Source organism: Pogona vitticeps, chromosome 2 (assembly GCF_051106095.1).
Source record: "Pogona vitticeps strain Pit_001003342236 chromosome 2, PviZW2.1, whole genome shotgun sequence".
Taxonomy (NCBI): Eukaryota; Metazoa; Chordata; class Lepidosauria; order Squamata; family Agamidae; genus Pogona; species Pogona vitticeps.
This window is the reverse complement of record NC_135784.1, coordinates 35,130,797-35,143,223: the sequence shown is the minus strand read 5'-3', so window position 1 is coordinate 35,143,223 and position 12,427 is coordinate 35,130,797. Positions and strand designations below refer to the sequence as shown.

Here is a 12,427-nt window from a genome sequence, read left to right as displayed (position 1 = left end):
TCCCGCCGCCGCCACCGCCGCTCCTTCCCTCCCGCGACCTCCCGCCGAAAAGAGACCGGCGCCGGCGCCGCGACAGAGAAGAGAGGGGAGCGCAAGCTAAACCCCGCCCCTTTTGTGTGACGTAGACGACAACTCCCACGAGGCCTTTCTCTCCGCGATCGCTTGTGGATCCACGCCCCTTTGGTGTCGTGACGGTGGCCGAGTGGGATCAAGACGAGAGGGAATTGTCATAGGGGGAATCGCGTTTGTTACCTCTCGCCTCGTTCCTTCCTTAGTTGCCCCAAGAATAAAGCAAGGAGAGTCGTCCCTGCTTTCTTGGCCTTGATTTATGAAGGCGTTACAGAACACCCATTCAGGAAAAGCAGTTTTTCTTTCGGAGCACTTTATAATTGGAACACAGTTCTCGAGTTCGTTTTTGTTTTTATTATCTTCAGCTGAAGCAAAAAAGAAAAACCTGCCACTTACATCCCGCCCCTAAAAGCACTCTCTGGGCTGTTTGCAATTTAATAAAGCAGGCTATATATTGTCCCCCCCTCCCCCCAGCCAGCTGAGTACTCGAATTAGGGACCGCGAAAGGATAGAAGCCTCAGCCAACGTCTGAACTAGTTGGGATCGAATTCGGGTCGTGAGCAGATTCTTCACTGCGGTACTGTAGTGTAGCCACAGCTGCCCCTGTAACTACTGTGTAAGTCATGATTGCTTACTTGGATGACATGCCTTTCCTTCCAATAGTGACCGGAGTCCAAGGGGGGAGCAAACTGTGGTTGCAGGGTTCTTTTCCCCCCTAGCATCACCTTCGCTTAGGACAAGAAAACGTAAACTGTCCTTGTCACAAATGTGTCCATACTTTAACATTTCTCAAGGAAACTCTTATTTCTGTCGCACTAACAAAATGCCGCTGTTAACTTCTGGAAGAAAACAGCCCCAGGATGGAACAGCCCTGGAGATGCGGAAGAGCTACTGTATTTGCTTAACCACATGATTCACCCGTGCACTTCAGAGTAATATCTATATTCCTTTCTTTTTAAATTCATCACCAGCTTCTGGGATAGAATGAGGCACAATGAGCTCACCCAAAAGGAGCATTTATACACCTTAATATGTAACTTAATTGTGCAGATGTATTTTTCCTGCTGTCCAGAAGACGTTTCAAGCCGGCACCCACAAGCATAAAAGTGAAAAAACTCTTCCATTTCTGTTTGTTTTTAAAGACCTTCATTTTAAAGGGTTTCAAGAGTTCCTCCGTTTTCTTGAAAAGTGGACTTTTTTCGAAATATATGTGGATAGAATGTCTTAAGTTCTCATTTGTTGTCAAGTGGTGCCAATCAGTATAAAGGGAGAGGAATACTTTCTGAATGAACCCAGTAATGGTTGGGAATATCAAATCTACTTTTGTTCATTTGACCAACACACCACACATTATCAAACATCAGTTTTGCAGACTGCATAGTAACAAGACCTGAAATAGTTTTAAGATGTTGCACTAAAACTCTCACCAAACAGAATGGATATTAAATTTGCAAATGTGGTTTAGCATAAATGTGAAATGATGCTATCTACTAATTTGAAATTTACTGTGACTCTATGAATTAAAGATAACTAAAAGCCTCAGTCATTAGCAGCTCTGCCTGGGTCTTGAAAACTAGATACTGGTTTTGTTTACCGAGTTAATTTATGTTTGGTCTTCTTTTCTTACTGCCTTCAAGTTCTCTTTCCCAATAGTATTACCTTTCCCAGAGAGCCTGTCATTTTCATTGTGGCCCTAACATCCCTTTCCTTCTCAGTTCTTCCTTGAATCATGCCATCTTGGTTGGCAATATGTTGTTTGGAATTAATTGCTTTAACTATGTCTTTGACGATTTTATGCAAGTCATATTGTTGTGTTTTTATCCATGTAAGCCGCCCCAAGTAGACATTGTCTAGGGGGTGGGTAAAAATCTAAGAAATAAAGTCATTGCTGAGCTTAGACCCCCCCCCATCTCTTATGTGAAGTTTGACTGGATGGAGAGATGGATATATACATATATACACAAATGTATGTTTATTCATACTACCATTCTTTGGATGCACAATGGGGCAAAAACAGACAATGTGCAAGGAAAGGGATTTAGGGTTGTGTTGAACAGCTTGACAAAAACACTGACCAAGGATATAGCTTAATTTAAAAAGAGCAAAATGCAAGTTAGGGTCCATCAGAAAAGAATTAAAAATAAAACTGTCAATGGAAAAGTACCTACACATGTAACTGTGGTGCAACCACAAATCAAATGCTCTATACAGTTGTATCACACTTCATTAAAAACACAAGAGCTCAAAAAGGGCCAGAACAAGGAGGAACATGACAAAAAATGTATAAAATCCAGCATTTCATGGAGCATGTAACACTAGAACCAAGGATCATTCAATCACATCAAATGTTAGGCAATTCAGAATGGATAAAATATGCCCACATTCTTAAAACTGAGTTCACTACAAGATGTAGTGATGATTGCCATACTGGTTAGCATTAAAAGATTAGGGAAAGACATGGAAAAGCTTTCAGAATGGGTCAAGTATCAGATCCAGTATGTCCCAGTAGTTTCTGGGGAATATAACTGAGTGTGTTATTGTATTCATGCTCTTTATAGGATAACCGTAGTTATCTGGCTAGCCACTACATGGACAAAACACAAATATGCCATTGGTTTAATGCAGCACACCTCTTCTTAATTCTCAATAGTAAAGGGCAGCTATTACCAATCTCAGCTGAAACAGTTGCAACCATTCCTGGGGAGGAATAAAGTGATCCATGAAATGGAAACTCAAACTACTATACAGTAATGTGCTGTGTGAGGCTTCTTTTGGAGGCTGTAAATACAGTAGTGCAGAACACAATAGCCAGGCTACTTAGTGATGACTTCTATGTGCATGTAACTTTGGTGCTGAAAAATAGGCACCGTTTCCCAGTTGAACCAAGCTGGTTTCAAGATGTTGCCTTAGCTTAAAAGGCCCTAATTAGCTCAGGACCAGGGTGTATAACACTTTGTACGTATTTATATCCCTTTCCCAATGGGAGACAGCAGTGATGAAGCAGTTCTGCTCACTGCTCCATGGTTTAGTGAGCTGCATTTGGCAGCAATCTGGAAGAGCTTTCTCTCTTGTAGTGCCAAATTGCGTTATCCAGAACTTTTTGTAAGTGTTAGTGTCAATGACCCATGTTTTAAAAAGTTTTTGAAGTTACACTTAGTCTTTGCAAGTGTATCAACCAGAAACACAAAATCTCACTCTGTATATACTTTGTCTGAAGAAATGACTTATTCCATGAAAGCTTACATTAAAATATAGCAGTCTTTAAAGTGTCACATCTGTCTTCTTTATTTTTTGCTTTTGTTTTATTTTGTGTTCCAGGTTTATAATTAACCATCTCAATGGATTCTTTTTTGCTTGTAATCTACTGATGTTATTCTGTTTGTTTCTATGGTAAACTGCTTGGGGATTTTTTTAAACAACAAGAAGTGGCAATTTTGAAGTAAATACACATACAATATTCTTTTAAAACTCTGCTTTTAAGTTCCACCTTAGTTGAGATTTCTACAAAGGTCACTTTGACTCTTTCATTTCATACAACTTTATACTATGTAAGGCCAGTTCCCCACCCCCAGGTGAAAATAATTGCATGGCTAAGCTGCCTTGCAACAACAGTCATTTGCATGACACTTTACATCTGTATTCCTTCTACCTTTACAGAGATAGTTCTTGGGGGAAGGTTTAGGTAAGAAGCAAGAGTCTTATTATTTCAGTTAAACAACTTGAAGAAAATACAGTGGAATGGCAGAAAATAATGCCATTGCTGTTTTGAATTCTGCCAAAACAAATTGTATTTTAGCATCTAAATATTCTATATTTACATTCCAATTAAACTGTGCAATATAGCTAGCCTCATATTGATATAAATCTGTTACAAAACATTTTGGAAAGAATAAGGTTCTATCCAACCACATGAATTAATCTGATTTGAACTTCGGATGTAAAAGAGCCATTAAGAACCCCTTTGCTGGAATCCTGTTGCTTCACATACCAACAACCAGAATTTGTTATGTTATGCGCTATCAAGTCAGAACTCACTTAAAACAACCCTAATCGGGCTTTCAAGGTATGAGATATTTTAGGAGAGATTTTACCACTTCCACACACCTAGTGAGCTACCATACTTGAGCAGGGATTCAACCTGGGCCTCCTGAGTCCCAGTCCATTAGTCTATTCACCATATCATACAGGATATCATAACTACTAGAATAGGCCCACTGAATAGTAGGATCTGGAAAGTCAACTCCTATGTAAATTCCACTGATTCAATGGGCCTACTCTAGTTGTGACTTACTATGCTAAGCAAAAGGATTTCAGCCTACGTATGGCACAAGATATAGTATACTCTTATCATGAAAAGTATAGACGAGCCCTGGACAGTAATTTTTCTGAAGAGAAAAAGCACTGTTTGGTGAGATTGTCACATTTTCTATCTTTCCTGATAGTCTATTCTTCTGCTTAAGTAGGAAAGATACTTGCACTGACTTTCCTTTCTTTCCCAGTCTGCATTGTTACCAATTGCCCTTGTTTACACTCAGTTCAGGAACTGGGTTGGAAAGCCTTTTCTGCTAGCAACTACAGTTTTATAAAAACTCTGACCCCCACACCCATTCTCCTCAGTCACATGTTACCACCCTCTGCCTAAAAGGGAAGGAACTGACAATCAATGCTGTATTACAAAAACCATTTAGTTTTTAGCTTCTAGCCAATCAAGAGCTGTCTGAATATCAAAACTTCCACTAGGACAGAATTAGCATATAATTGCCATGATCCAACTTGTGTTACTGAAAGAATGTCTGAAATCCTGTTGCCATGTAGGTAGTCAGGCTCAGTGTGAATCAGAGGAGTCAGCTCCTCTGTCAGTTCCATTTATTCAAATAGCCCTACTCTAGTTGCTACTTACTTCAGTGTAGTAAGTCACAACAAGAGTTGGTCCATTGGATCAGCATAATTTAGAGCAGCTGACTCACTATATCCCTTCTGATTAAATAGGCCAACTCCAGCTGCCACTAACTAGGTAAGCAACAAGATTTCAGCCACTGTAAATCAAAATCATCTGCCGCAGGCCATTTATTATGGAAAATAGAGAGGAAATGAGTTGCAGAATGACATGCTCCTAGCTTTCTCCAATTTAAAGTTATATGCAATTGTTGCAATGAAACAGAAATACTCTCTAACGAATTGGCCAGCCCACAAATAAAACCAGTTCTCAGTGGTCACAGGCAATGCCAAATCCAAGCAGAAAGTCTGTAAACAGACCACAGGAACACAAGCTAACACAATCTAAATCCTAATTTAATATGTACATCTATAACAGGTCTGTTTCTCTGTTTGGGAATTTGAAAAGGGAATTTTCTTTGTCTCAATTATTTGTAGTATCCATTCCAAGGTCACTTAATCCAAAAATACTTTGCAGTTAGTTACTATGAAAATAACAATCAAACAGCAAATAATTTCTAAGAATTAACCAGTGTGTCACTCATTGGTGCAGCACTGTCTGTAGTGTGATCAAACCTTTCTGAAGCTCTCATAAATAAAGACACGTTGTTCAATAGTATGTTGAAAAGACGTGCTCGTCATTCTTAATAAACAACTAGCGTAAGAATACATAAGAGAAACAGGGTGGTATCTTTATATGATACACAAGTGTATGTTACAAGAATTCCATCAGGCACAGTAGCCTCAAGGTTTTAAGGCCTCAACATCAGGCCAAAAAGAGAGAAAGAAAGAGAGAGAGAGAACTGTGGTAGTTTGCACTTAACATCTAAAAATGTCACTTTTAAGGTTTTAATAGAAATTGATTTTCTTCTTCTTCTTCTTAATCGTAATTGCAGGACACTCTTCTCTTCCCTCCAGGACATGTCAGTGTGGGCACAAGGAAACTGCTAACTGTTTCTCCACTGTTTTCTGCTCTTTCCAAGTGCATGGGCACCACACGTGTGGCTCAGCCCAGCCAAGTTCCTCAATTAAATTTGTTTTATCCACATCATAAAAAAACCCAAGCCAACCTACAGCACCCCACAGTTTCCGAAGACAGAATGCAGCCCTCAATGTGTCCAGAAGGCTGATGCAGTTGGGTCAAATACACAATGGGAAGGGTCTCTTTTTAAACAGAAGAAGCCTAAAAGGGCTTCATAACTACACCAATTAAAAAAAACAAAACAAACTTAGGCATCTCCTTTAGTGTAAAAGGCTGTACAACTGATCCTGGCCCTCATGGCCTGCCCTCCCACCCTTCCCCATCATCTTCACCCTTTTTCCGAGTGGCAGGGATGCCTTAGTGCATGGTGCTGACATTTGCCACGGCAATAGCTTCCTGAATCTCTCGTATCACTAGAATTCGGGTAAGCATCTGCTCCATTTGCTCTCGACTGATTGGCTGGATCGAATACCAGATTGGGCTGTTGGGAGCCACCACTGGTTCAGGAGTTAAATAAAATGTGTCATTCCGGCCTTTCACACTCTGAGGGCTGTGGAAAGCAAGAGGAAAGAAGGGAAAAGACATACAGAGAGAAAATAGTTATTTTTTTTTATTTGAAAAAGTATTGGCAGTAAAAATTGATGTACTTCACCTGTACTAGTACAGGATCCTGTGCGCTGAACATGGCATAGAAGTATAAGCAAAACATTTCAATGTCTATTGTACAACTGGATGTGTTTGCTCAAATTAAAAATAGTAAGGCAAACTGGACAGTGCTTCTACAGAGTACTGCCTGAGTCTTCTACACATCATTTTCTCCTGATTTCTACTACCCGACTAAGCATGGGACTTTTGGATTTCTTGGACTTCTGGCCCAGAATTCACCAGGAAACAAATTCCCCCAGCCAGAATTCTAGGGGCTTTAGCCAAGAAATTAAAGTCCTCACAGGAGTTCTCTATACAGGTAGTGAATCAAGGTTCTATCATTACTTCCCTGTGAAGGGGAAAGGAGCATGACTTCAGACAAATACGGAGTACATATGAAATACCGGATATGCATACTTTATTTTCAAAGAAATGAAGTGTCTGTCTTATACCAATATGGTTCCATCCGATCTGACAAGTGCAACAGGGCAGTTCCAAGCTACTTAGAATTCATCAAATCCTTGAACTGGTGTAACGGGGGCAAAGTGATATTTTTCTCATTGACAAAAAAGTATGGTATTGGCTTATCACTTTACACATGATGCATGTTTTACCTGCCTTCCAACAACTGTTCTATATAACAGTTGCATACAGTCCATGCAAAAAAATACAGACTATCTTCAGGCTGATCATAAATGAGTATTTGTCCTCTGACTCTGGATGATGATGATGATGATAGGAACACTTACCATTTGAAGAGGTAGAAGTCATAGAGCTTTATAGGACACCTTAAGGGATTCTCTGGGTTCTCCGTCTGCTCTGCATACATGTCATCTGTAACTGGAAATCAAACCCAGCAGTACAGAACTGTCAGAAACTTTGCAAAGGAGGCCAAGCATAAGCACTAATGACTTTCATGCTACAGATTGACAGGTTACTGTGAAAAAACACACCTTCTACGGCCTGTGGTATTTGGGGGAGTTCTGTTTATTGCCAAATTCATATACAGCTCAATGAAGCAGCTATCTGACTGTGGAAACAGAGGTTGAGAGTTCTGTTCCCCAAAGAGCCAGCCTGAGTAGCCTTGGGCAAGGCTACAGTCCCAGGGCTCCCATAGAAGATTAGAATTATAAACCACTTCTGAGTACTCTCTAACTAGAAAATCTTGAAAAGCATCATCATAAGTCAGAACCAACTTGATAGCACATGATATATGTTTAGTTTCTATACAATTTATAAAAAGATGTAGGGGGCCCATCTCTGCAAAATTAAAAACCAATCTAGGAACAATCAAACCTTCAACTTTTTTGCCAAAATCTGTGACAGTGCCATTTGGCAAAATGAAAACCACATTGAACTTTTAAAAGGACCTATGATAAAACGAGATGGTTGGACAGTGTCATTGAAGCGACCAACATGAATCTGACCAAACTCCGGGAGGCAGTGGAAGACAGGAGGGCCTGGCGTGCTCTGGTCTATGGGGTCACGAAGAGTCGGACACGACTTAACGACTAAACAACAACAATGATAAAAGAAAAATACAAGGCAAGGTAGCAGGCAAAACCTTGGTGCCATCTCAAAGGTAATGCATATCTAATGCCTGCAGGAATGGTTATATACAGGTAATTAATATACTAATTTCTAATCACACACAAGTAGCTTTGATGTATATAATTAAAGCCAGTAATTTACCAATACATTTACCTATAGAAAATAATTGTATCAGCAACACCAAAGACAGAAGGGCATCTGCTTGATCTTTTTAAAATAGGCTGCTTGCCTGTTTTAAAATGCTTTCCACACTCGCTCATGTCAGTTCCATTTCTGGTTTTATTCTGCATAGTTCTGATGAGATTTTTTAAATTGGAAATATGATATAAAAATTCTAAGTAAATACTTCAGATATTGTAAGACCACTTTTTTTTCATCCTGCAATTTTAGAACAGTATGTATAAAAAGAGAACTGCAAAACAATGTGATTAGCAGGGGAAAAAAACTTTTTTCTGTATTAAGTTCTATATCAAGTTCTAACCTTTCTGACCAGCTTGGTGTATGCCAAGTGCCTTCAGATATCGGATGCTCGTGCTCTTATCCTTGGGATTGGAAGGGTTCTTCTTTGTTTGTCTCAAGACTTTTGAAAAGGCCAGCTTCATATGCTGGTCTACTGTTTTCAATAGGAAGTATCTGAGTAGCAAGAAGATACAAGTTGCGCATTAAAACACTACATTCTTTTCTCCTAACAATGAATAAACTACCCTTTTCCCCACCACATGCCACAGGCTCATAAAATCCAACATTATGTTTGCACTTAGATCATTTTAAAACAAGTACATGCTAAGCTACTTAATTTCAGCCAACACAGTGGCACCTTCAAGATGAAACTGCATAGTCTGTGCAGGTGAGTGTTATGTGACATAAAGTGGTCACATAAATTCATTGAGAATATGTCTATGCATGTCTGAAACAACTTGATGGTTTGTCATAAGAGCAACATCTCTGTCAGTGGCTTCAATATCGGCCTAAATGGCATCTCCATGATATAGGGCAGAATCCTTTGAAACCAAATGCCAGGGAGGGGGTCTGAATGAAGATCTAGTGTCACTCGGTGATTGCTTATGAAAACAAAATGCTGGACTGAACAACTGCTACATTTTTGTCATGCTTTATACTAAAGCACTGTACACACACATTATCTTAGAAACTTGCACAACATCCCACTAAATCAAGTCAGTACTATCATACTCATATTACAGCCAGAAACCAGCAGGACGGCTTGTATCCACAATGTTGGTATCCAACCCTGATAAAACTAGGATTTCCTTCTTCTCCCTCTGTGTTTAGAGAATTTTTTAGCTCTCTGAAGCAGTATTTAGAGGTGTATGAGGGGCTCCAGTGGGGCCACAGATTCTGGCAGAATCCAGCACAAGTACACGAATGGATGCTGGCCTACAGATTGACAGCTAAGGGCAAGGCAGAAGTTCCCTAAAATCCCCTGGCAATTTTATGGAAAAGGCAAAACGTTAACCGGCACCTTGCTGCTTCAGAGGTTTGTCCTATAATAACTCTTTTACACTACCTTTGGATGCACTTCAGTTTGATCCATTAAGGTAATTTTTATCTGTTAAGTCTTTATTGCTGTGCCCCATATATCACAATTTGGGGTCACTGTATAGTATGTTTCCACCTTTTTAAAAACAAATCCTACAGTTATGATGAAGAAACTTCTCAATTAGTACCTACTTTGTGTTGAAAAACATAAGAGTAGTCAGCAAGGTGGCAGGGGAGTGAGCTCCTAGCTGCTTGCACTCCCATAACATTTCTTCTGTCACATGGCTTGGAAGAACATAGCCTGTGAAGACCAGAACGTAAGAATAATTGAATACAGGGAAAGCAAGCAAGGTTTCCACTCACCATCCCATGTTTTCATGAGGGAGAACACAGTCAGAATTTCTTCTCAGCTTTGCACCAATTTGACTAGCAACCAAATAGCAATTATTCAGAATATAAATTTCAGTTCATAACATCTAATTAGTCTAGCTAAGTATTTAGTCAATGATTCTATTAAATACTTCAAAAATATAACTACACAAATAGTAGAAGTTCTTCACATTAACTTATTACAACAACAACTGTAAATTGAAAAAAAAATCTCTCACCAAGAGGAGTGACCCGGGGCTGCACATCTTTGAGAACTTCATGTAGCCACTCAGTGAACCGTACATAATACAGATCAGAGAAGATATCATCAACTCGTCCATTTTCAAATAGATACTACAAAACACAGCAAAACAGATAAGACAAAACCATCTCTCCATTATTTTAATTCTCAGAAATGAAAAAAGAGAGGTTACTTACCTGTAACCATGGTTCTTCGAGTGGTCCTCTGTGAATCCACAAGAATGGGTTAAACTGCACCTGCGTAGGACTCTTTGGAATATTCTAGAGTTTAATAACTGACCTATTTGTGTACATTCACAGAGACCACGAAGAAGAACCAAGAACTTTCAAGAAGCGACTTAAAACAGAATTGTTTAATGCTGCCTTTTGTTAACGTGCCATTTAATGTCCAACTTTGTTTAAATTTGTTTACTTATATCAGAGTCACTGGGTCATATGTTTATTGTTATTGTTGTATTATTTGCAGCTTCTATATGTTGGTTGTTCACCCAGAGAGTGTGTATCATAGTATTGGGTAGTATGTATGTTAAATAGGTAGGTAGGTAGGTAGGTAGGTAGGTAGGTAGGTAGGTAGGTAGGTAGGTAGGTAGGTAGGTAGGTAGGTAGGTAGGTAGGTAGGTAGGTAGGTAGGTAGGTAGGTAGGTAGGTAGGTAGGTAGGTAGGTAGGTAGGTAGGTAGGTAGGTAGGTAGGTAGGTAGGTAGGTAGGTGACTTTGGCTCTCTGTGCAGATTAAGATTTTAGGATTTTGGAAGAGAAAGTTTAGAAGATCTCCGACCTCCTGATAACAGTAACTTTAAGAGAAGCAAAACTCACAGACCAGCAATATCTTTAATTAAACAAACTAAAATACAAAAAAAGTGTAAGCCTTCAGATTTTCCAGAATTCTTCATCAAGCTAAATGGTACAGTAAATGGGAATGGAGTTAGAGGAGGAAGCAGGGAAGACCAAAGGTCTGGCCAGATATTGTTGTAGTTTGATGTCTGTTGTCTTTAGTGGGGCTATTTACACAATGAAACAGCACCCCTACTTTACGTAAGTCAACAACACAAGACTTAACATGTAAAATGCTTTAATATACACATTATATATATTTCAGGAAGGATTTCAGTTTTGTAACAGTTCAACTGAACTGATGCAAAAAAATTTCCCCCAAAGGAGTTACAGTTAATTATCTGAAAATAATAAAGACTGTCAAAGCAGATTATGGTATACCACAGCTAGGTTCATGTTTGAATGCCCTCATTTTCTTAAAACATATGTCAGTTTACATAATCTATCTGTATGTGTTTGAGATGAACAGCGCCTTAAATTAGCTGGAGGTTGTGTGTAGAAGACCCGTGTTTTGTTCACTTTGTAGCTTTAGTTCTTTTCACCAAATAAGTACAACTGAACATTAACCACTGTACAGTGGTGCCTCAACTTATGAACGTCCCTACTTATGACCATTTTGACTTACGAACAGCTCTGGTCGCAAAATTTTGCTTTGACTTGTGACTGGAGCTTTGACTTACAACCAGAAAAAAAAACGTGGGGAAGGCGGGGAAAGTGGGAAATTTGAACTGCTTTCAGTTAACCGTTGGTCAGCGAAGGGGCTGCTTCTCTGTACCTCGTTCAATCCAGTGGTTAGAGAGTGTGGATACGGAGAGACACTTCCGACTGCCTGGTACTGTACTGTCTGGTACTGTACTGTATTTTTTTTGCCTTTTTTAATTTTGCTTTTTGGATTTTTGACTTTCTTTTTTAAAACAGAGACTGCCTGTTCTGGGTGAGTACATACTGTATTTACTTTACAGGGTTTTTGAAGCGTGGGTTTGGGCTAGGTGGGGGGGGTTATGTTTCTGTGCTCTGATGTGTATTGCAGTATGGGTTTAAAATGTGAAAATTTGACTGTAATTTTAAAATGTAAAATTTATTTATTTACTTTTACATTCTGTGGCTCCTAGGGTTTGTGTACTGTGACCTCTCTTTTGTTTTAAAATATGTGGGTTTAAAATGTGACTCCAAAGTAATTTTTTTAATCAGAAAATTTTATGTGAGGGGCTGTGGTTGCAGGCGTGGTGTAAAATAGGGCTTAGACTCAAGTGTCTCCTCCCCCTCTCTCTCTGCTCTCTTTTTGTG

The 12,427-nt window shown here is 39.4% G+C and overlaps 1 protein-coding gene across 4 annotated transcripts in view; it reads right to left on the bottom strand.

Annotated features, from left to right (window-relative positions):
• Positions 1–5,621: 5,621 nt before the first annotated feature.
• QRICH1 (glutamine rich 1) overlaps positions 5,622–12,427 on the bottom strand; it is a 42,634-nt gene continuing 35,828 nt past the window's right edge. For all 4 annotated transcript variants that reach the window (XM_072989302.2, XM_072989301.2, XM_078388801.1 and 1 more), the window contains 5 exons: positions 10,288–10,402; positions 9,872–9,980; positions 8,664–8,815; positions 7,381–7,471; positions 5,622–6,536 (listed from right to left, as the gene is read on the bottom strand). In XM_072989302.2, coding sequence (XP_072845403.1) covers positions 6,344–6,536; positions 7,381–7,471; positions 8,664–8,815; positions 9,872–9,980; positions 10,288–10,402 — 660 coding nt within the window. In that variant the 3' untranslated portion in view covers positions 5,622–6,343. The remainder of the gene's footprint in view (positions 6,537–7,380; positions 7,472–8,663; positions 8,816–9,871; positions 9,981–10,287; positions 10,403–12,427) is intronic.